Source organism: Xiphophorus couchianus, chromosome 18 (assembly GCF_001444195.1).
Source record: "Xiphophorus couchianus chromosome 18, X_couchianus-1.0, whole genome shotgun sequence".
Classification (NCBI taxonomy): domain Eukaryota; kingdom Metazoa; phylum Chordata; class Actinopteri; order Cyprinodontiformes; family Poeciliidae; genus Xiphophorus; species Xiphophorus couchianus.
Genome location: NC_040245.1, coordinates 10634223 through 10659710, shown reverse-complemented (window position 1 = coordinate 10659710; position 25488 = coordinate 10634223). Strand labels below are relative to the sequence as shown.

At 37.7% G+C, this 25488-nt stretch overlaps 3 protein-coding genes across 7 annotated transcripts; 1 reads left to right on the top strand and 2 right to left on the bottom strand.

The window, feature by feature from the left end:
• Positions 1 to 787: 787 nt before the first annotated feature.
• On the top strand, positions 788 to 3758 carry her13 (hairy-related 13). The gene is made up of 4 exons (XM_027999729.1): positions 788 to 1072; positions 1192 to 1278; positions 1373 to 1454; positions 2476 to 3758. The coding sequence occupies exons 1-4, from the start codon at positions 986 to 988 to the stop codon at positions 2886 to 2888; spliced, it is 669 nt and encodes a 222-aa protein (XP_027855530.1). The 5' UTR covers positions 788 to 985; the 3' UTR covers positions 2889 to 3758.
• A 5638-nt stretch (positions 3759 to 9396) lies between these two features.
• Positions 9397 to 16757, bottom strand: LOC114133414 (gastrula zinc finger protein XlCGF57.1-like). 5 transcript variants are annotated; one of them, XM_027999303.1, is made up of 6 exons: positions 16654 to 16757; positions 16469 to 16563; positions 15971 to 16111; positions 11313 to 11745; positions 11120 to 11144; positions 9397 to 11035 (listed from the first exon to the last, which is right to left on the bottom strand). In XM_027999303.1, exons 3-6 carry the CDS (start codon positions 16032 to 16034, stop codon positions 10322 to 10324), a joined length of 1236 nt encoding a protein of 411 aa, XP_027855104.1. In that variant the 5' UTR covers positions 16035 to 16111; positions 16469 to 16563; positions 16654 to 16757; the 3' UTR covers positions 9397 to 10321. The 5 variants fall into 5 exon arrangements, with proteins under 5 accessions (XP_027855104.1, XP_027855101.1, XP_027855103.1 ...); XM_027999300.1 differs by having other exon boundaries at positions 11120 to 11745; XM_027999302.1 differs by lacking the exon at positions 11120 to 11144 and having other exon boundaries at positions 9397 to 11051; positions 11220 to 11745.
• Positions 16758 to 20903: 4146 nt separating this feature from the next.
• On the bottom strand, positions 20904 to 23645 carry LOC114162005 (zinc finger protein 813-like; the record flags this gene model as incomplete). Its single annotated transcript, XM_028045748.1, has 4 exons — positions 23600 to 23645; positions 23387 to 23481; positions 22823 to 22950; positions 20904 to 21676 (listed from the first exon to the last, which is right to left on the bottom strand). Coding segments are annotated over exons 3-4 (837 nt in total), but the record flags the coding sequence as incomplete, so codon positions are not given.
• Positions 23646 to 25488: the final 1843 nt, after the last annotated feature.

The following is a 25488-nucleotide window of genomic DNA, read 5'->3' as shown; positions in this document are numbered from 1 at the left end:
TTTAAGAAAAGTAATCTGAAGTACGGAGTGCATCTCAGTCCCAATCGCATTAAGAATAGCATTAATAAAACTGAATCAACATGTGTGTAATTTATCCTTGGTATGAATCTATTCACAATACCATTAATTTCTGCTGGTCTTTTACATTAAATCCCAAATAAATACATTGAAATGTGAAGGGGAAAATGGAAAAAACGTTGAACACCGTTATTTCAGTGGAGTTGTATTAAAAACTACTGAACATCCACAATATTACTAACAGTCAGAGGTGGGTAGAGTGCCCACAAATTGTACTCAAGTACGAGTAGCAAATTTGTTTCAAATGAAACTAGAAATATGAAATACTAATAATAAGTATTTATGGAACGCAGTCAGATACAGTACTTCCAGTCACAATAGTGTTCGCTTTGCTTAATCAAAGTCAGTCAGCAGGTGGAAACTAACTTTAGAACAACAAATCTGATTACAAACAAGCCTCACTTTTCTTGTGCATTGCAGCAAATGTAACTAGTTGTCACCCACCTCTACAAACAGTAACTGACTTAATGCATGCTTTATTTTATGCAGAGGATTTAACGTGCCAGCTGCTCATTATGGGGGAATAACTGCGTGGCCGTTCCCCTAACCCAACATATTGTGTGATTAAAGCCGGTCCATATTCTCCGGGCGCTCACCGGGGTTGACCACAGACAAAGGAGCTGATCGCTCATTGGCTCCGGCCGTGTGCGCTCTGTTTGCCCCCAGCGCCTGCAGCTCCAGCCTCTATTCACATGTTAATAAGCCCCTATAAATACCAACAACAGCCAGTCAGCGCCAGCAACACGACACACAGGGGTGGTACAATAAACACAGGGCGCCTCGCCTGCTTTTCTCCCCTCCTCCGCCTGTAACCGGTTCTGTTTGCCAGCTGCCCCCCTTTTCACGGACGTCACAGACGGCGACAGGCTGCAGTGGAAGAAGCCACAGACTCGGCGTTCCGACCAACATGGCCCCCGCTGCCCGGCCCGGTACCGCCGGACTTTGCATGGAGGAGGACGAGTCCTGCTACGGGATTCAGAAAGCGGACAGAAAGGTGCGGCAATGATGGTGTGGCGCACTTGTCTCTGCACACGCCGCGTGTGCAGAGACGCATTTTTAAGTTAATTACATTTGTATTCTATAAATGCTCGTTTTCTTTCTGGTATCCTTTAGATCAGGAAACCTTTGGTGGAGAAGAAGAGACGAGCTCGCATCAACGAAAGTCTGCAGGAGCTGCGGACTCTGCTAGCGGATATAGACGTGAGTATGCGGCGCACACGTTGGACCGCAGTATCTTACTGCAGGCCAGTTTATTTCGTGGAGCTGGTGTGACTTTTACTTTCCATTTCCATAGCTCCATTCCAAAATGGAGAACGCAGAGGTTCTGGAGATGACAGTGAAGAAGGTGGAGGATGTTCTCAAGAACCGGTCTCAAGGTCAGAACCAAAATTATTCACCTTTTACCAGGATGAGAGTTACAGAATGATACTGTTTTTATACAGCCGCTTTGCTGAAAAAACAGATTTTTTTTTCTGAATAAACTGATTCATTTCAGTTGTGATAGCATGTATTGATAATTTTTGTATTCACACAGCACTGAAAATTTCTTCATTATTGGTCCATGTAAACAAATATTTTTGAATTGACACGATAATAGATTTATTGGGAGATATTTGATCATAAATAGTATCAAAGAAACATCAGCTAGAGCATTGATATCTCAGCTCTTTAGTTCAGTTCAGACATGAGAGTCTTTCATAGTTTCTATATCTGTAAAGTAAAAGACAATGCTAAACATAATTTAACTGCTTTAAATAAAGATTATCAAGTAGAATACGGGGGGGAGCTTTTTTTTTCTTATTAAGCAAAATCATAAGCAAAGAACATTTTTGGAGGATTAAAAACTACTATGTTTTTTTCCAGCAACCTGCAGCAGATTTTTACTCATATGTTACTCAAACCTAAAATAAAACTTTAGATCAGAAGCCCTGACCAGTTCATCTGTCAAATAGTTACTATGACATTTTATTTATTGTTGTTTTATTTTTGATTCAGAAACATAAACACAAACATGGAATAAATTCTGTGAGTTTTAAAATAGTCTTTGCACGTTGTGTTATCCCTTTAGCTGGTTTGCTTTTTGGAAGAGTGGCACTTTTTTATTATTTTCCCACATTACTATTAGATTTTTATGTGATGTGTTTAATCAGCCAAATCTTACTGTTAGGAAAAATTGCAGCCATCTATTTTCAACCCGCTGACCTGCAGTGCGCAGCATCATCTGGAGGAGGGACAGCAGTAATATTCTGTTCATCCGGGCACTTTGTTATACCTTTATACCACAGCAACGATGTAATAGAAACTAGTTTGTGTTTTTTCTTCTTGATCAATTTATTGCATGCAGAGCCGGGGTGCAGCAGTACTGTAATGTCATTTAATTCGACTCTCCTCCCTCAGAGGCCGATGCACTCAGCCGGGAAGCCAGTGAGAGGTTCGCAGCCGGCTACATCCAGTGCATGCACGAGGTCCACATGTTTGTGTCCAACTGTCCGGGCATAGACGCCACGGTGGCGGCCGAGCTCCTCAACCACCTGCTGGAGTGCATGCCGCTGAACGAGGACCACCTCCAGGACGTCCTGATGGACCTGATCACGGACACTCCAGGGACCAACAGCAGCACTTGGCTTGGGGCCGCTGAGGGGCCCTGCCCGACCCCGGCCCTTTCCAACTCGTCCAACGATGAATTGTGCTCAGACCTGGACGAGACGGACAGCGAGCACAACCAGAGCTCGACGGAGGGAGCGGAGAGCGGGGAGGCCCTGAGCGTGCCCACCGTTACAAACCCTCAGTGTATGTGGAGGCCTTGGTAGGAAAGGTCTGTAGCTGCAGCTGGGATCTGCTGGAAACAGGAATTGTGGGATTTCATTAATGTGAAGCGCCACTGCGCCTCCTTCAGAAAGAGAAAACTCCACCCTACAACACATGAGCACCATTTGCTGCTGAAGCCTTTCTGGACTTATTTAACCAATTCAAGAACTGCCAACTGACATGCACTGAAAGTCTTAAGATGATCGCCCTGCGCTGATTTCCATTTCTATTAACGGGACCAAACCTAGCTTCTGTGGACCTGGATCTATTCGCTCTTATTGAGGTGCAGCTACTGTACATCCATTCTTCTGCATTCTGGGAAGTGTAGAAGTTCACTAAATAAATTACAAGGTTAGGCAGAGGGAGCAACATTTGACCCAGAAACACATGTATAGTTCTTTTGGAAATCACAAAAAAAACGTAATAAGTGCACTAAAGGGTGGAGTTTTTCTTTTTTCTTATCAGCAGGGCCCCAATTCTTGTGGGCCGCTGCAGCTTGGGACCTCCTGAAAGGACTCTCCCCCTTCCTTCCTCAGTCCTGACACCCTGGCTTTGAGTACTCTCTTAAGACTTCTCTTCACACCTGGAGGATAAAAGAACGTCCCCTCTCAACACTTAGAACCCAACAAAGGACAGAAAAGGACCAGTTGAAGGCGGTCACACTTATTCTGTGTGTAACTGTGTACATGGAGATTGGATGATGAGAAAAGCTCTTTTTAGCACCTGAGAGGTTTGGCAATGCCTCTGATTAATATAAATAATGGTATTTCGTGTATTGCTGTAGCTTATGAGACACATAGCCTCTTTACGTTGTAACAATGTTTAATTAATTAATGTCTGAATTTGTTGAATAAAATAATGTAGCTGAAATACTTTTGGCTGATGTAGTGTGAAACTAAATCAATGCACAAAATATATGTGGTGATTCTACGAACTTTTCAGATTTTGTCACATAAGAAACACTAAATTTGGTGCATTTTATTTGGATTTTATGGTCTAAGTCAACACAAACTAGTTTGCTGTTGGGAAAATGAACTTGAAGGATAGGTCTTAAAACCTACCCAATAAAAATCTGGAAAGTTTATTTTGCAATTTTTGCTTGAAACCTCTGCATGCTCAGTCAATCAGTATGTTCAGGTTGTCCTGTTGAAAGATGAAACTCTGCTTCAGTCTTTAGCAGAACAAAAGCAGCCCCACATCATGAGGCTTCTCACACCTTGTCCCACTTGTAAAATTGTTTATTTATCTTGAGCTGAAATTAGTTTTCTGCCATGTATAGCATCATCTACAGTACAGACCAAAAGTTTGGACACACCTTTTAATTCAATGAGTTTCCTTTATTTTCATGACTATTGACATTGTAAATTCACACTGAAGGCATCAAAACTTTGAATAACATGTGGAAATATGCACTAAACAAAAAAGTGTAAAACAACTGAAAATACCCCTTATATTCTAGTTTCTTCAAAGTAGCAACCTTTTGCTGTGATTACTGCTTTGCACACACTCTGCATTTTCTTGATGAGCTTCAAGAGGTCGTCACCTGAAATGGTTTTCACTTCATAGGTGTGCCCTGTCAGGTTAATAAGTGGGATTTCTTGCCTTATAAATAGTCATGAAAATAAAGAAAACCCATTGAATTAGAAGGTGTGTCCAGACTTTTGGTCTGTACTGTATATGGGCTAAAAAGTTACATTTTTGTCCCATCTCACCGGGGCTTCTTGCTCTGCATGGCTTGTGGCAAACATCAAAGTGGACTTTATGCTTTTCTACCAAAAATTACAATCTGGTCAACCTTGTGCCACTTGAGCTGCAGTTATGTGCAGCTCTTCCAGGGGTAACATTGGCCTCTTAGCTGCCTCTCTTAACATTGCTGTTCTAGGTCTGTCAGTTTAGGTGACTTTCAATGACTTGTAGTTTTGTCTTCCAATTTTCAGATGATGAATTGAACAAAGCTTAACTGGAATATTGTTGGATAGCCAAACTCTGCTTTGAATTTTAAACCATAATGTTTTTAGTGACCTATACCTGCTGTGTCCCTCGGTCTTTATGATGCTGGGGGGGGGGGGGGGGGGGTTTGTAATGTTATCTATCAAACCGCTAAGACCTTCACAGAACAGCCGGATTTACATTGTGATTAAATTTTACAGAGCTGGATTCTTAACTGACTATTAAAGGTAGCTGGTTGGACTGGGTTTTATTTACCAGCACTACAATAAATAGGTTTAAATGTATATGCACATCATACTTATTAGATTATTATTACTCAAAAATCATGAATCCCTTTTCTCTCTCTTTACAGTTTTGCATCACTTTGTGTTGGTCGCACAAAATCCCATTACAATACATTGAAATTTGTGGTTGTAAAGCAATAAAATGGGATAAAGTTCAGCGGGTTTGTGTGACAGAGGTTCATTTTGCAAGGCAGAGTAGACTCAAGTGTTTCGACCAGGGGTCAGCAAGTTCAGTCCTTGAGTTCCTGCAGCGTTTGGATGCATCCCTGCTCCACCACACCTCAATCAAATGAATGGTTTAATAACCCGCCATCTGCAAAATCTGCTGACACTCTTAAGGAGGTATGTTACTGAAACAGGGATGCATCTGAAAGTTGCATTTCTCAAGGATTTTAGTTGCTAACCCCAAGTTTAATCTGAAAAACAGTTCAGGATTTAAACTTCTCTTTTTTGGCTTTTTAACACATCAATACACTTTAAGTTGTTAAATCAAAGTCCGCTCCCCACTATGATGCATGCTGAAACAGTCGCACCTCCTCACAAGTGTTTTTAGTCTCACCTCTGCTACAATGAACGTTAACAAATTCCTGTTACATCCTGTCTGGACCAGTGGTGGTCCTCACAGCACTGCGGTCCCTTACTCCTCACTCCAGATTAGGTAGTTTACTAAATAGCCAGCCAGGCTACACCTCTTAAAAACCCTTAGGAACCATCTTTTTCACAATGTACTTGTGATCATTATTCAGTTAGCATAGCATATAAAGCATTTTGTTTAATATCTGATGGCCTTGTGAAGGGAACAGGATAATTAGTTAACAGTGAAATGGGTGGAGGGTGGAGGATCCGGGTGTGAAAGTGGAAGGAAACACTCATGATTGGGATCAAAGTCAGTGGGTTATGTGTGACAGAATAGCTTCAAAGTCAGAGAAGGACAGTAAAACATTACAGTTCCTATTTAAAGGGATCAAGTTCTCTTCCTTTCTTTATCATGCTTATATACGCACACCTTCCTTTTGACCTTTATAGAAATAATAGGCTAGCAAAAACAGAAAAGCATATATCAAGAAAGACTAGAGAGGCAGAGGCAAGTTTCTATTGCAGTCCATTTTCACTGCTCAAAATGTTACATTTGTCTTTAAAACACAAGTTTGGGGCTTTTTGGCTCATAGGCCAGTCCAAAATATGCTTTTTGGTCAAACAGCGGTGTTCCCAAAGGGGGTTAAGTGGGCCATGACCTCCTCTTGAAAAATGTTGGCCACCCCACGGACCCTGCTCCTCCTGAATTTAAAGTGTACATGGAGCTGTAGTTTAGTGAACTTCCTGTCTCACCTTTGTCCAAACGGCTGATCCAGTTCACCTGGTAAGTACATGTTCAATTCACATGTACTTACCCTTACCAGTGTTTATTAATCAATTTATAGAAATCCAAGTTTGCAACAGACTCTAACTGTTAAAAAACGATGTTTTTCTCATAAAGCATTTTTTGGATGAGAAATATTAACGGAAATGAACTGAAAATCTCACAATAATGTAATCAATATAGTCAGAACACTGGATTTCTCTAAATCAAATTAGAATTAAAAACCTGACGTGATTGAGAAAAATTGATGTCATTTTTGGAATCAGTGGTGCAAAAAGGTCCTAATTCAGTTGAAAAAAATATTTCCAAACACTTCCAAAAAACAGTTTTTGAAACCCAGTGTTATGCTTGAGTATGAAAGAAGTGCAACAAAATCTCAAAAGTGCAAGAATGTCTTTGTTTTAGCTAAAATGGAACATATAATCTCTTAAGTAAACCAAAAGTGTAACACAATTTCATGTAATCAAGAAATTTATCAAACCAAAAAGCCAAAATGTTCTAATTCATTACTGTCCATACAAATAATCTAAAAATTGCACAAGTAGCCCTGAACTAATGACTGTAAGAAACTTTGCTCCATCAGACCCCAGCACAACGCTACAATCTGCTCACTGCAAGTGACGGATGAAAATCAGAGAAGTGGGGAGAACTTCTGAATCCAGGCCATCAGCTGTGAGTTTGTGAGCGAGCATCTGAAGTGTGAGGTTGAAGGTCAGCGCAGTGCAACAGTTGGTGTGGTGGTGGGGAGGGGTTTAGCAGCAGAGCAGCATATGGTGCTGAAACAGATCCCAGGGGGATATCCAGCCATCCTTGGGTGCTTCTCAACCGCCATTGACTGTGAGAGAACAATGGCCTCTGCTAGGGCCACAGCACCTGCATCTGCAGACCGTTCACCAGCTTATTGCTTCTAAAAAGACATTAAAGTTATCTTCTCTGCTCTATTTCCCACAAAATCATTGAAAATGTCTTCTGTGCACCAGACATGCTCCCACGAGTTACCCTGTTCAATCTTGTCCACTTCCATAAAATACTATTAGATTGAATTAAAAGTCATACATCTTGTTTTCTCACTATATGAAGTCAAACCAGGCAAAATTCTTATTTCTCATATTCCATTCAACAGCACACAGACCATTTTCAAAACTTCCTCCTACAACTATCAAAGGCACATTTTAAATGAGTCAACAAGGCCTATGACAAGCACACTGTGCTTAAAATGAAAGATTATTGATGGATATCAGTGGGAAAATTTGCATCAATATAGTGTTTATTTCATTGCTGATATTATTAGTGGCTGGCAGGCTGTGCGTGGATTTCTAATTTAAGGTATGCTGTTCCTTGTATTTGGAACAATGAATATTAATCACAGCATTCCTCAGGAAATGCCCTTCCAAAAAAATGGTCTCAGGACCAATCAGATAGGAGGCGCTTACGCACCACCTTGTGGTGAACTTAGTGTAGACTTCGGACCATATATGCATCCATTGGCAGCAGCAAGGCAGTTCAGAGTGGTTTACATCATAGTCATCAATTAAACACTATATTTTGTCAAAATGTCATTAAAGCCATTTTGCAAACAAGAATCAAATATGTTGATCAGTGTTTCAGTTACGACTAATATTGCATTATTTTTGCCTTGATAATCTTAGTCATTAATTCAGGTCATTTTAATATTTGGTGGAGGTAAAATTTAACATCCCCTGAACATTAAGCAGCACTGCATTTTGATGCCCAGCTGCAAACTTCTCCAAACAGTGATGACAACGTTCAGGGGATGTTACCTGAATGCTTAATGTTAGCTGTATAGGTCACCTCTTAAAGTAGTGGCCCAATTCATTGATTGTCAAAAGATAATTAAGGCAAAAAATATATATTTAGACAATTCTTTTAGGGAGGTGGCAATGTTTTATTTCAATGACGGAGTACTACTGAATAGAACACCAAGAATTTAATATGAAGGTTTTTTTCCCCAACAAAAATAACATATTCTTACAAATGAGTTAATTTTTTTACTTTTGATACGTAATACTATAAAATAAAATATAGCAAACACTAATTTTACTTTATTGAACAAAGAAAATTTAGGGTATGCAAACTTTTCTAATGAAAAGAATCTACATGACCAGGGCCTGTATTCTCAAATCCTAAATCTACAAGTCGCTCACAGACATTTGATCCTCATCCCGGCCGCTTCACACTCGGCTGCGAACCGCTCCAGCGAGAGCTGTGATGTCAGAGTCTGGTCCGCATTGCCGGCAGTAAGTCGGGCTCGTTTCCGGTGAGAGTTGGACTCCGCCAGGGCTGCCCTTCGTCACCGATTCTGCTCATTACTTTCATGGACAGAATTTAGAGGAGCAGTCAAGGTGTAGAGGGGATCCGTTTTGGTGGCCTTGGGATCGCATCTCTGCTTTTTGCGGATGATGTGGTCCTGTTGGCTTCATAACGATGACGCTAACAGGACATCAGACTAGAGTTTTACGTTCCCAAGAACAATAAACCCATAGAAGTAAACTTGCATTTAGTCATTTTACTTTATTGAAAATATATAACAGGCAAATTCGTCAATTAATAAAGCAGTTAACATGATTAGAGAACATATGTAGCACAGCCGAATCTACAGGAATAACGAAAATGCAGTAAAGAAAATAATTATGATTCATTAGTATTAACTCAGTGAGAAATCACATTTCACAGCAATACAACAGAAAATGCCTAGTGTATTCTATAATATGCTTATAAAAATCAAATCAAACCGTGACTGGAAGAGAAACATCCGAAAAAACAAAAATCATCTTTAATAGCACAGAAATTCTCCACAATAAGCTCTGCAACAATACCATTTTAAATTCGTTTCCACTCTCATTAGTGTCTTATAGACTTCAACACTCACAGCTGAATAACTATCTTTTTATTTAAAGTCTTCCATTTAAAATATAATTTGTCCTTATTTCCTGTCCCTAAAATATCACAACTAGAATGTTTATCTTTAGTGGATTCTCATGTGTGTGTTTAAATGTGATTTTCTGATACATCTGTATTGGCAAAGATCACAACCGAAAGGTTTCTCTGCTGTGTGGGTTCTCAAGTGTACATTTAAATTTGATTTTACACTACACCTGTATTCACAAAGATCACAACAGAAAGGTTTCTCCCCTGTGTGGTTTCTCATATGTTCATTTAAACTTGTTTTTGCCCCACATCTATATCCACAAAGATGACAACTTAAAGGTTTCTCTCCTGTGTGGGTTCTCATGTGTCAGTTTAAATTTAATTTTACGCTACATCTGTATTCACAGAGTTCACAACTGAAAGGTTTCTCTCCTGTGTAAATTTAAATATGATTTCTGGCTTCATCGATATCCACATAGTTCACAACTGAAAGGTTTATCCTGTGTGGATTTTCATGTGTGCATTTAAATGTGATTTTCTGATACACCTCTAACCTCAAAGATCACAACCAAAAGGCTCTTCTCCTGTGTGGATTTTCATGTGCTGGTTCAAGTGACCTTTCAGACAAAATCTTTGTAAACAAACATCACAACTAAAAGGTTTATCCCCTGTGTGGAGACTCATGTGTTTGTTTAAACTTGATTTATTGCTGCATCTGTAGCCACAAAGATCACAACTGAAAGGTTTCTGTCCTGTATGGATTTGAATGTTTATTCAAATTACCTTTTATACTAAATCTTTGCAAACAAATATCACAAATGAAAGATTTCTCTCCTGTGTGGATTCTCATGTGTACATTTAAACCTGATTTTACGCTACATTTGTAACCACAAAGATCACAACTGAAAGGTTTCTCTCCTGTGTGGGTTCTCGTGTTGTTTTAAACTTAATTTTACACGAAAGGTTTCTCTCCTGTGTGGATTCTCATGTGTATATTTAAATGTGATTTTCTGCGACTTCGGTGTCCACAAAGATCACAACTGAATGGTTTATCCCCTGTGTGGATTCTCATGTGTTGGTTTAAACTTGATTTTCTGCTACATCTGTATCCACAACAGTCACAATTGAAAGGTTTATTTCCTGTGTGGGTACTCATGTGTGCAGTTAAACTAGACTTTACGCTACATCTGTATCCACAAAACTCACAACTGAAAGGTTTATCTCCTGTGTGGGTTCTCATGTGCATAATTAAACTAGACTTTATATTACATCTGTATCCACAAAGATCACAACTGAAAGGTTTATGTCCTGTGTGAATTCTCATGTGAGCCTTCAGGGTTGTTGTTGTGCTACATTTGTATGCACAATGATCACAACTGAAAGGTTTTTCTCCTGTGTGGATTCTCATGTGTTCATTTAAATTTGATTTTTTGCGACTTCGGTGTCCACAAAGATCACAACTGAAAGGTTTCTCTCCCTTGTGTATTCTCAAGTGTATATTTAAGCTTGATTTTCGGCTACATCTGTATCCACAAAGACCACAACTGAAAGGTTTCTCTCCTTTGTGGATTCTCATGTGCAAGCTCAAGGCACCCTTCTGACTAAATCTTCGCAAACAAACATCACAACTGAAAGGTTTATCTCCTGTGTGGGTTTTCATGTGTTCCTTTAAACTTGATTTTCTGCCAAATCGGAATCCACAACAACCACAGCTAAATGGTTTCTCCCCTGTGTGGGTTTTAATGTGCACATTTAAACTTGATTTTATGCTACACCTGTATCCACAAAGATGACAACTGAAAGGTTTCTCTCCTGTATGGATTCTCATGTGTTGGTTTAAATTTGATTTCATGCTACATCTGTATCCACAAAGATCACAACTGAAAGGTTTCTCTCCTGTGTGGATTCTCATGTGTTTTTTTAAACTTGATTTTATGCTACACCTGTATCCACAAAGATGACAACTGAAAGGTTTCTCTCCTGTGTGGATTCTCATGTGTCTGTCTAAGTTTCTTCTTTCGTTAAATGTGTGTCCACACAATTTACAGAGATGTTTATGTCCTGCTAGGGTTCTCGCATGACTTTTTGATGATGGATTTTTTTTACATGTTTTACCATTGTCATCACAGCTAATCTTCAGTTCAACCTGAACTTTCCTCATTGAGTCTAGCGTTTTCTTCTTGAGTTCTGCTGCTTCACAGTGATCTACTGGTAACTCTCTGTCTTGTATGTGGTGCTGATGAAGGTGTGAGGACAGGAGAAACTCTTCATCATCCTCATTCATGGTTGGTGAGAGAGACTCTGGACCTTGTATGTCAAAACCTGGGCCATGTTCTTCAGGAGCATCTTCTTTAAGCAGCAACATCTGCTGAGCATCTGCAGGAACCATTGAGGCAAATTATATATATTATAAACCACTGCAGCCTAATATTCACATCAACATTACTTATGTTAAAAACCAACATACGTAAATGTTTGACTTTAGGTTGAACTGCGATGTTGTTCGTTTTTAGGCAACACCACCTTCCCTAAATCCATATTTTAAGCCTGTTTCTGATAGCATCTCTTCACCAGTAACAGTGATACCAAAGACGAGTTTATAATTGAAGCACTGAACTGAGAGTGCGAACCAATCGCACAGTTCACACCTTCTTGCAACAGCTTCACCTGTAGCAGCATTTATATGAACCCTCTATGTGCCTCATTGTTGGTCAATACTGCACCACGGTAGGTGTTGGGTATGAAAGTCACACCACTTGTTTGGCTTGCGCAAGTTTAATGTAAAACCCAAATGGGTCTGTCACGATAACTAATTTTGCTGGGCAATTAATTGTCCCAGAAATTTTTGCAATAAACCAGGGCGTCAAAATAGTTTTTATATCAAAATTATGAATGTCCTCAAAAGGTTCGTTGTGGTAAAATATGTTGATAAAATCCATTAACAAACCTCTAAGATTTAATGAATAATCCTGCCCATTATTTCACAATGATGTAGTTTAGCAGTTTTGTGGCCACTGAAAAAAATAAAAGGAATTCTGGCTTTAATCTTCTGAGATCTTCTATTTTCCTCAGAATTTTGACTTTTGATATTAGAATATTAAAGTAAGAATAATTATGATAAATTCTGGAAAAAAAATTCAAAATTTTGAGAAAAAAGTTATAACCATACAAAAACAAATTCAGAATTTCTTTAATGTGGGCCATGGGCCTTTTATTTGACATGTACAATAAATGATAACCTTTTTTGAAAAGCATAACATTTTTTGAATAGCATAAAAATTAACACTGCAACTGGAAGATATTTTAAACATTAAAATACATAAAATAAACCATAAATAAATAAATAAAATGGATTGTGAAATTTCTGTAAACAAACCTGTCCTTCAGAATATAATCATCACTGGGCCTCAGACAGGGAAAACAAGCAACTTAAGTCTTTTTTGTTTTCCATCATTTTGACTGATGGCTTCAAAAAAATGTCCATTATATTCTATTTTTACCCATCAATTTTTAAATTATATTGATATGGGCTATTGAGTTGCTTTTCATTTTCATGCAGCTTAATATCATGTGTGTCACAATCACACATGACAGCAACAAATACAAGGAGCTTCAATTGGGACAGCACACAAAAGCAAAAGTAAAGAGTAAATAATACAAATATATTACACCGACTAAAATGATTAATCACTCAATAACTCAATGAAACATCTCAAATGTTTTTCATGTTCTAGGCTTGTCAATCAAGGAAGTGTTTGAGCCAGTAATTAATATGGAGAATGAGGCAATCATTGGTGGTTTAAATGCCTTTACTGGCTAGTAAAACATGACGTTGCACACCATACAAATTACTGAGACTTACTCGATCTTGCCAAATTACTTGGATGTGATTATTTCACCAAACTTCAGGAAAATTATTGAAATGTATATTTTGTGGCATCAACATTTTACACGTGTCGGTGTTATAGTACTTTTTTTTTTCTTTGTTAGATTGACAAGAGGGGCAATTATAAATCCCACAAAATAGTGGATGAGATGTTGGAGATCTCAGCTAGAGTTGTGGAAAAACCGATTCTGGAGGCCATCCGACTCGCCACTGTCACTGGTCTTCAAGGGGACGAGTTTACAGATGTGCCCTTGATCAGACAGAATATAAATATTAGGCAAGTATTTATATTGCCGGGAATATAAATGAAACTTTATGCTAGATAAAAAAATAATCTTTGTCAGTTTCTTGACATGGTGCCACTAAATGATGGGAAGGCAGATAAAATTGCAGAAGTTAACCGCAAGGTGATCACAGTCGAAGTCATACCAACAGATTGGATGTTTGGTTTGGGAACAGATGGTGCTGCTGTGATGACAGGCAAAAACTAAAACCAAGTATAATTTGAGGTATAATTTGAGATTTTAGAAACTAAAATCTATTAAAGGCACCAGAATGGTGGAGTCAAAAAGCTGACAGACTCCTGACCACATCTACTTTCTGTGCAGCCCACCGCCTTGCTCTTGCATGCAAAGATGCCTCAGACAGTGTGCCATTCATAAAGACGTTCCGAGGGCACCTTCAAGACCTGCACATTTTAGAAACGGTACAAATTGCACAGCCGTACTGAAAGCATTGTTCCACTGTTTCAAACAAACTATTCCAAAAAATGGGCTACACAAATTTCCTGATTTTCATTTATCTATGTTTAAGATCAGGATTCCCCCCAGAAAACTTCCTAAGCCTGGTGGTTGGGGCACCAAGGCGGTCCACCAGAGGCCTACTGTGTTTTTGTATTAAGAGATGTCAAGTAGACACGTAATGTAAAAATATTGGGTAATTATATGTTATGGGAAAACATCGGCAGTGAAACAGTATTTAAACCCACAACTAGTCTTAAAAAGAGCAAATTAAAAAATACAATTAAAATGAATATCAATTATTTGCACTTCTTTTTAATCCAAATTAAGTCAGCGGCTCCATCAGGCCCCCAGGGCTTCAGGGGCCCATAAATGCTAATATTTTGTTTGTAAGACTCTATATATCCTACCGCCAACAAAAGTCATTTGATTTTTAAGTTTTATCACCAAGGAGGTTTGACTTTTTCTTTTCTCTGAAGTATCCTAAGAAATGTTCACCTGTATTGAGATCTGGAAGATAAATCTGTTTAGTATTTTCCCCATCATGCATCTAGCTTACGTTGTAAAGGCCACACACACAAAGTTACACTGTCAAGAATTAACAGCAATATTATCAATGCTGCTAAATTTGATTCAATGGTTTCAGCATACATAAATTAAAAGATTTTAAATTGTTTAACATTTATATGTAAGATTTTAAGGAATGTGAGGAAAACTCACAGCATCAGATTGTTACCATAGCAACAATCTGATGCTGTGAGTTTAATCTTCGAGTCTGAGCTCTGTTTGTTCACAAATATAAATTAGTTAAATGCGATTATAACTTATTATATTATTTAGGTTGGCCAATTAAATTACTCCCCCTCTCCCAGATTTCACTAAATCTAGTAGATTTAGTGTTCTGTTAACAAAAAAGGGGCCCTCTAACAAAAGGGGTCCTTTTGTTAAAAACAAAAGGGGCCCCTAAGTCAAATTCTGCTCAAGGCCTCATGCAGCCTTGGACCGGCCCTGCATGATGAGTTAAATCCGCTGTACTGCGCAGAGATGCGCAACAAATGGGAGATTTAATTAAGTCCTGCTAATGTGGCTTTAGTAGCTCTTCCATATCGTGTCTGTTGAGTTTTTAACAAGGGGACACAGAAACTATTTTGGTTGGTCCAGTTAATGGGACGAGTTTCTCAGATCTCTGCGTGCCACATTAACTCTGGCTGACAAAGTGGACAAAGCATTTCATATGGTTTGATGAATCATGTAACCGGAAAAATACTAAAAATAACAATAAAGTAATATAAAATCAGCGTGATGCATGACTACGAGGCGAGAGCGAAACACAAACATACTCAACCCACAAGCAATGGAGAAGAGAGATGACTATTTTCAAAAGAATTTGGAACTGCTTGTCAAACAATTTCCCACTTTGGATGAAGGGGCAATACTCAAATAATGGACCAGTTTCAGAGTCCATCTTAGGCAGGGCATTTTTAAGGTAAATCACAGATGGTACATCTCTAAGAAATTTCTTACAAAAGTTCTTCTTAGAGGAATTCTTTGTAATGGTTTTTAAGAGCATAGCTCTGTTCTGTACGTTGTTTTGATTGAATGCAGACTTCCCAGACAAAAGCCTGACTACAACCATCATTTGAATACTTTGTTCAAACTGGGTGGGAATCAGAAAGATAACAGACTTCAACCCTAAATGAGAAGAACCATGTAGAAAAAGAAAGCCAAAGACCTGAACATAATCTTCATTAGCTTTAGGAACCAGAGCTCCACTGAACCAAGAGCAGCAGAAAAGTTGAATATTTCAATGATGAATCAAATTGGATACGTCATTTGCTTTGGAATTCAGTCACTATTCCATCAGATAGAAAGATAATCTGCTAACACAGACACAAACAGTTTCTCAACTTTCTTTTAAGAAGATAAACCTCAGAAAGCTGCTCCAGAACCATTACTGATAAGAAAACATACAAACCTAATCTATGCAGCAGCACTATGGGGTTGAAATCAGCCCCCAGCGTTTTGCCTCGATGCTCCATTTCTTCTAATGGAGACCGCTCCTCTTCACAACCAGAGTGATGGGTGAACTGGTGGCAAGATCAACTTGTGGGCCCAGCTGGGAGAAGCAGGAACCACAAAATGAACAATGTTAAAAAGCTACAAATCATTGTAAAATACAATATTATTCTTTAACTCATCTATTAGGATGTTTTGTAGTTCCCAGTTATCCTCACAAGACAATAGCTGGGGTTGATGAAATTTGAAAGTTTACAGAATAAGAAAAACTAATAATTAAAACTGAAAAAGTACTAAAAAAAATGAGGTAAAACAACAGAAACATGGCAGTGGCCTTTTACTGTACAAACAATATACACAGAGATAAATTACACAAAAGCAGTCATTTAAAGTGTGTGGAAGAACTACATGCATCATTTAGTCAATGTTTTAATTCCACACCAATATTTCAGCTCACCAGGACAACGGAGTTCACAGATGATCCCACAACGGATCCTCAAAAGGAAATGGCCACTCTGCGCCGCACGCTCAACTCTTCTTCACCATCCGTTTCTGAAATACACCATCCTGTTAAAATACTGCCTGCTCCACACTTCACTGCGAGGGTAAAAACATATTTCAACAAACTATGAGAATATTTACCGTTTTCTGAACCGAATTATCACCTAATCATGAAAACCAGGCCGCGTTGTCCCCCCGCATGACCCAAGATGGAGAAACAGAAAATCCTGTGACGCAGTTTCTTTCTTCTTCTTGCGGTTTTTGCGGTTAGGCCAAAAAAAAACAAAAAACAACAACAAAAAAACTTTCCGGTATGCATTGCTGCCACCTACTGGTGAGGAGTGTAGGTAAAAATGGCAATTTTATTCAATTTGCAGAGAGAAAACTATATACTTTTAATTAGGACTGTCATAGTGAGATATTAAAACAAATACTGATAACGTTCATTTCTCCAGTTGTTTTGTAAAACGTCTACTCAGTCAAATTTTGCATTCACCTTTCAACTTTTTCATATTATCAAACAATAACTCTTTTTTTTCCTCAGACCACTAGATTAAGTATATTATTAGGCTTTCACTCACATACAAGTATTACAAATGTCTATATATTGTATGGATTTTTCCATTAGGATGAATTTAATTTCTCAAATAGTGACCTGTACTTGTTTGGTACTGGTCTGGTTTGGTCTAATCCAAGTTTAGATCCCTAAAAATCTACAAACTAGAGTTTTACATTCTGAAGAACAATAAACCCATGAAAGTAAACTTGCATGTGGTCATTTTACCTTATTGAAAATATACAACAGGCAGACTTGTCATCTAATAAAGCAGTTAACATGTTTAGAGAACATCTGTAGCAGAGCTGCATCTGCAGCAATAACAAAAATGCAGTAAAGAAAATAAATCTGATTTGTTAACTCAGTAAGAAATCACTAAATTACCAGAACAGAATATACCTAGTATATTCAATAAAATGCTTATAGAAATTAAGTCAAACCATTAGTGGAAGAGAAGCATCCGATAAACAAGATATCTTTAATAGCACAGAAATTATCCACAATAAATTCTGCAGTTTCCATTGTCATAAGTGTTTCATAGACTTCAACACTCAAACCTGAATAGCTTTATCTTTTTCTTTAGTCTTCCATTTAAATATAGGATTTGTCCTCATTTCCTGTCCCTAAAATATCACACCTAGATGTTTATCTTTAGTGGATTCTCATGTGTGTGTTTAAATTTGATTTCTGGCTACAAAGTTCACAACTGAAAGGTTTTTCTCCTGTGTGGATTCCCAAACTTGATTTTCCACTACACCTGTATCCATAAAGAATCCTGTGTGGATTCTCATATGTGTGTGTAAGTTTCTTCTGTTGCTAAATGTGTGTCCACACAATTTACAGAGATGTTTATGTAATGCTAGGGTTCTTTCATTCTTTTAAAGGTTTTATTGGGCTCTAGCGGCCCTTATTTGATAGTTAATTAACAGGAAAGAGAGTCAATTAGGAGGGGGATGACTTGCGGCAAAGGTCGCCAGGCCGGGAACCGAACCTGTGACAGCCGCGTCGAGGACTAAGGCCTCCTTACGTGGGTTGTGCTTAACCCCTGCACCACCACAACACATCCCCTTGCATGACTTTTTGATGTTGGATTTTTTTTTAAACATGTTTTACTATTGTCATCACAGATAAACTTCATTTCAACCTGAACTTTCTTCATTGAGGCTAGGGTTTTCTTTGAAGTAAAGAGCTGCATTTTATCTGAGTTTGGAGAACCTTTAGTTGAATGGCTCACCTTGCTGTTTCCCCTGTATTTACTTTTTAGTCTGCAATCTGGCAAGTTTTCAAGTTGACAGAAAACATTATTTACATCAGCTTTATCCTCTTCATCATCATTTAGGCAATTACCAAACATGTTGATCAATGTTTAACTTACTTCTAGTATAATTTTTGCCTTGATAGTCTTTAAAGTCACTAATACAGGTAATTTTTACATTTTCACATTCAGCACATCTGCTGAACATTTAATACTGTTTTATTTCGACATACAGCGAATGCTAGCTGCAAACTTTACCAAATATTGATGGGAACTTTCAAGGGGCGTTGCTTTAACGTTATATGCTAGCTGCCTATAGTCAGCTCCTACAATAATGGCCAAAGTAATTTTTCACCAAAAGATGATTCAGGCAAAGAAAATAAAAAAAGACATCCTAAAAAAAGCTATTTTTTTAAGGAAGGTGACGATATTTTACTTTGATGACAAAGTACAATTGAATTGGCCAGTATGCAGTTAATAGTCAACATGACTATGACCTGGATTCTCAAAACTTTTTCCCCACAAAAATAACACTTAAAAATTTGACATGTTTTCTTTATTATTGTTGATACATAATGAAGATGTAAAAGCAAAATATAGCATACAGTCATTTTACTTTATTGAATAATAAAAATTTAGGGCATGCAAACTTATCTTATAAGAAGAGTCTACATGACTATGACCTGCATTCTCAAATCCTAAAAGTAGAAGTAGCTCACAGTTACATTTTAGAAAAATTCTTAGAATTTCTTCCCAAAGCGCCTCATATGAGCGGCTTAAGAGAGTACCTAATGCTACAAAAGATGATAAATGTGTTAAGCAGAGAAAATAGCAGAAAGACTGACAACACTGCATATTGATGCTGTGTAGTAATAAATCAAATTTTGCACAATTTCATTAAGACATTTTTCTTAGTCCAGTCTGGACTGCATTAATCAATTTCCATAGATTTTGAGGTGCATTTGCATTGGGGTCTTGAATCTTTATTTCAGAAAGATTCAAGATGTAAAAGCTACCAGACCACTCTACATATAAGGCAGTAATTTGTATGAATGGATATAAGTTTATTTTTGCAAACATTTGGTTCACACTCCCTATCAGTCAGGGTGGAAAGGAGTGTTTACACCACTAAACAAGAAGTAGAAGAACCACCAATAATCCCTAGAAAACACTACGCTAGCAAAGGGATCAAATACACTGTTGACTCCTCACTCAGAGTTTCTTTCTCAGCAGCTGACTGCACCACTTAACCCAAGACTCCTTGGTAAGACTAGAATTTGAAAATGCAGGCTCTGAGAACACATTTGTAACACAGAAAACCCATCATTTTAATCCACACTCCTAAATTCTAAATATCCACTTAGCAAGAAAACATTAAAATGTTATGTATTCAAATAAAGAAACATATAGAGCAGGGATCTTCAACTCAAGTCCTCCAGGGAGAATGTTCTGCAACTTTTAGATGTGTCCAACAAACCTAAATTAAATGGATCTAATACCTCCTCAGTGCAGTCAAGTTTTCCTGAGTCTTGAAAGCAAACCTATTTGGCTTTGACATAGAAACCCATCTAAAAGTTGCACAACATTTACCCTTGAGGAATTGAGTTCAATACCCTTCCTATATTGTATTCTATAAAATACTTGCAGGTAAAAAATAAAAAAGAAACCCAAAATTAAACAGTCCTCAACGGTCCAGTATTCCTGCATACTTTAGTTCTTTCCTTGGTTCAACACATGTGAACCAAATGATGGCTTACTGGCAAGTCTATGCTGAATATTAACTTGCTGAGGATTGAGTAACTACCACCAGGCAGTGAATTAAAACAGGCTCTTAAGGACCAACTATGGACAACCCCGCCCTAAGTTAAAGAGAAATATACAAATAAAACTGTATTTCATGAACACAAAAATATCCAACAGAAACCTCTGCAGTAGCACCTTTAATTCCACTCAGAGTCCTCAGTAGTTGCCAAAAAACCTGCAGTTGAACACTTTCTCCAAGAGTTTTTTATTTCTACCTTCCTCCTATATTTTCAAATGTTTTTTTAGTAAATCCCCTTTCCTCAAGCATTACAAAAAAGTATTTCCTGTGTGGATTCTCAGGGGTGTGTTTAAATGTTATTTCTGTCTAGACAAGAATCCACAAAGATCTCAAATGAAAGACTTTTCTCCAGTGTGGATTTTCATGTGCCGCTTCAAGTGACCCTTCTGACTAAATCTTTGTAAACAAACATCACAGCTAAAAGGTTTATACCCTGTGTGAATTCTCGTGTGTTTTTTTAAACTTGCTTTTAAGCTACATCTGTATCCACAAAGATGACAACTGAAAGGTTTTTCTCCCGTGTGGATTCTCATGTGTACATTTAAATTTGATTTTACGCTACATCTGTATCCACAAAGATCACAACTGGAAGGTTTCTCTCCTGTGTGGATTTTCATGTGCTGGTTCAAGCGACCTTTCTGACTAAATCTTTGTAAACAAACATCACAACTGAAAGGTTTATCCCTTGTGTAAACTCTCATGTGTTTGTTTAAACTTGATTTATCTCTGCATCTGTATCCACAAACATCACAACTAAAAGGTTTATCTCCTGTGTGGATTCTCATGTGTACATTTAAACTTGCTTTTACGCTACACTTGTATCCACAGAGATCACAACTGAAAGGTTTCTCTCCTGTGTGGATTCTCATGTGTACATTTAAATTTGATTTTACACTACACTTGTATCCACAAAGATCACAACTGAAAGGTTTCTTTCCTGTGTGGGATCTGGTGTGTGTGTCTAAGTTTCTTCTGTCGTTAAATGTGTGTCCACACAATTTACAGAGATGTTCATGTCCTGCTAGGGTTCTCGCATCTCTTTTTGATGTTGGATTTCTATTACATATTTTACCATTGTCATCACAGCTAATCTTCATTTCAACCTCAACTTTCCTTATTAAGTCTAGAGTTTTCTTTGAAGTAAAGAATGTCATTTTATCCTCAGAGATTGGAGAACCGTTAGCTGAATGGCTCACCTTGCTGTCATTCCCCTGCCTGTAATTTGGTAATTGTTCAAGTTGACAGAAAACATTTACAGCAGCTTCACCCATCTCTTCATCCTCCTCCTCAATGAGTTCAGTCTCTGATGAGTTGGAATAATCTTCATGATCTTGATTCTTGATGGGTTCTACTGCTTCATAGTGAACTTCTGGTAACTCTCTGTCTTGTATGTGGTACTGATGTAGGTGAGACGACAGGAGAAACACTTCATCATCCTCAGTCATGGTTGGTGGGAGAGACTCTGAACCTTGTATGTCAAGACCATATTCTTCAGGAGCATCTTCTTTAAGCAGCAACGTCTGCTGAGCATCTGCAGAAACCATTGAAGCAAATTATGTACATTTTAAATCACTGCAGCTTTATACTCACATGCATATTACTGGAATTAAAAACCAGCATACATAAATTTTTGACTTTAGGTTGAACTGCGATGTTGTTCGCTCTTAGGCAACACCTCAACATCGCTCTGAGAGTGATGCCTGTTAAAGTCTGTATTTTTACTAAAACTTGACGGGTTGGCGATCGGCCACCCTGGGGCTATCTACCACCAGACATAGTCTCTTTTGTGGTGGAGATCCTTAATGAGATCAATTAACGTTTGATTACTCATTAATTGATAACTTGCATCTATAGTTTAAAGCTAAAGAAATGATAGTTGAGGTGTTTAAATGGGGTGTTTTTGTTGCTAGTTTGCACTTTTTTGTTTACAATCCTGTTGCCAAAACATGTTACTTTGTATCTTGAATTGATGGATGTCATCATTGTGTTCATAAATTTAAAAATAAACTTGTCTCTTTTGAAAAATGGGTCTACTTCTGTTTTATACACATTACACAGACTTTAACAAAATGAATACCAGAACAAATACAACAAATAACTTTGTTGTGATGACATGAAAGTGACATTTCCCTTAAAACATGTTTGTCCTTTTTCAATCATTTTTAGTATTTCAGGATCATTACAAAGTCCACTGCTGTTTACTGTAATTTGCTTAATTTAAGAACTAGAGAGTTTCTTAAGAGCAGTGCTCTTTAAGTTCATTAAGCTGTTGTGATTGAATGCAGACTTCCCAGACCAAAGTGTCACTATACCCAGTTTCAGAGCTGATCAGGAAGAGAGTGAACAGTTTTATTTTCAAACTGGGTGAAAATCAAAAGATAACAGACTTCATCCCTAAATGAGGAGAGCCATGTAGAAAAAGAAAGCCAAAGACCTGAACATAATCTTCATCAGCTTTAGGAACCAGAGCTCCACTGAACCAAGAGCAGCAGAAAAGTTGAATATTTCAATGATGAATCAAATTGGATACGTCATTTGCTTTGGAATTCAGTCACTATTCCATCAGATAGAAAGCTAATCTGCTAACACAGACACAAACAGTTTCTCAACTTTCTTTTGAGAAGATAAACCTCAGAAAGCTGCTCCAGAACCATTACTGATAAGAAAACATACAAACCGAATCTATGCAGCAGAATGTTGGGGTTGAAATCAGCCCCCAGCGTTTTGCCTCGATGCTCCATTTCTTCTAATGGAGACCGCTCCTCTTCACAACCAGAGTGATGGGTGAACTGGTGGCAAGATCAACTTGTGGGAGAGACAGGAACCACAAAATGAACAATGTTTAAAAGCTACAAATCATTGTAAAAACAATATGATTCTGTAACTCATCTATTAGGATGTTTTGTTGGTCCCAGTTATCCTCACAGTACAATAGCTGGGGTTCTTAATGTGCAGCATTGTACTTTTTAACTTTGTTCAACAATAAGAATAGAGACTTCTACTAAACTTTGGTAACCAAAGATGAAATGTTGAAAACTTACAGAATAAGAAAAACTAATAATTAAGACTGAAAAAGTACTAAATAGATGAGATAAAATAACAGAAACATGGCAGTGGCCTTTTACTGTGCAAACAATATACACAGAGATAAATTACACAAAAGCAGTCATTTAAAGCGTGTGGAAGAACTACATGCATAATTTAATCAATGTTTTAATTCCGCAGCAATATTTCAGCTCACCGGGACAATGGAGTTCACAGATGATCCCACAACGGATCCTCAAAAGGAAATGGCCACTCTGCGCCGCACGCTCAACTCTTCTTCACCATCCGTTTCTGAAATACACCATCCTGGTAAAATACTGCCTGCTCAACACTTCACTGCGAGGGTACAAACATATTTCAACAAACTATGAGAATATTTATCGTTTTCTTACCAGAAATATAATCTGACCATGAAAACCAGACCGCGTTGTCCCCGTGTGACCCAAGATGGAGAAACAGAAAATCCTGTGACGCAGTTTCTTCTTCCTCTTGCGGTTTTTGCGGTTAGGCCAAAAAAAAAAAAACTTTCCGGTATGCATTGCTGCCACCTACTGGTGAGGAGTGTAGGTAAAAATGGCAATTTTATTCAATTTGCAGAGAGAAAACTATATACTTTTAATTAGGACTGTCATAGTGAGATATTGAAACAAATACTGATTCATTCAGTCATTTCTCGAGTTGTTTTGTAGAAACTTTTCTCAGTCAAATTTTGCTTTCTCCTTTTCAACTTTTTAAGATTATCAACCAATAACTTTCTTTATCAAACTGCTGGAATTAGCATATTATTAGGTTTTCTCACACATACAAGTATTACGAATGTCTACAAATGTCTACATATTATATTATATTATTATTATATTATATTATTATTACATTATGTCTTTTATATGTTTTACATTTATGAGGAAAATATTTTTTTCATAAATACAATTAAGCTAAAAAGTATTCATACTCTTTGCATGCTTATGTTTACGTTCTAAATCAGTTTCCACTCTCAACACACACAGCTGAGTATTTTGTCTTTTTGTTTTGATTCTTCTATTTAAAATGTGATTCGTCTGCAAGTCATATCCCTAAAATATCACAAATAAAATGTTTATCTTTGTGGATTCTCATGTATATGTTTAAATTTGATTTCTGGCTACATCTATACCCACAATGATCACAACTGAAAGGTTTCTCCCCTGTGTGGATGCTCATATGTGTGTTTAAATCACCTTTTGCCCTGAATCATTGTTCACAAACATCACAGCAAAAAGGTTTCTGTTTTAGGGTGGTTCTTTTGTGCGAGATTAGATTTAATATATAGTTAAAATTTTTCCACAAGGATCACAGCAATACGTGGTGTGGTGTGTGTGGATTCTCATGTGTGTTTGAACTTGATTTCAGGATATATCAGTATCCACAAATATCACAACTGAAAGGTTTTTCTCTTGTGTACATTACCATGTATCTGTTTAAACTTGATTCCACATTTACAGTGGATATGGAAAGTATTCAAACTCCTTTACATTTTTCACTCTTTGCTTCATTGCAGCCATTTGCTAAAAATCAAAAAATGTATTTCTCATGAATGTACACTCAGCACCCTATTTTGACAGAGACAAAACAAATATAGAAATCTTTGCAAATTTAAAAATAAAAACTGAAATATCACATGGCCATCAGTATTCAGACCCTTTGCTCTGTATTGAGTAGAATCACTCTTTTGAACTAGTACAGCCTTGAGTCTTCTTGGGAATGATGCAACAAGCTTTGCACACGTGGATTTGGGGATAGTCTGCCATTCTTCCTTGTAGATCTTCTCCAGTCCCGTTGGATGGTGAAAGTTGGTGGAGCCATTTTCAGGTCTCTCCAGAAATGCTCAATTGGGTTTAGGTCAGGACTCTGGCTTTGCCAGTCAGGAATAGTCTCAGAGTTGTTCTGAAGCCACTCCTTTGTTATTTTAGCTGTGTGCTTAGAGTCATTGCTCGTTGAGCAGTTCCTTCAACCTCATGATTCTCTTTCTCTGACATGAACTGTGTCGTCTTCTTCTTCTTCTTCTTGGTTTTTATTGGCGGTTGGCAACAAACTCACAGTAGCATTACCGCCACTTACCGGTATGGAGTGTGGTTCGAGATGGTCTATAAACTTTCACTTTCTACCTTTTCCCTCCATTAATTCCTGATTAAACATACCCCCACACATACACACCTGCTTATATTATCCAACTTGCTTATAGCTTTATATACCCCTCTTTGATATTCTTTACACAGTCACACCCAACTTGCTCTACTCATATCCTATGAAATAGCTTTG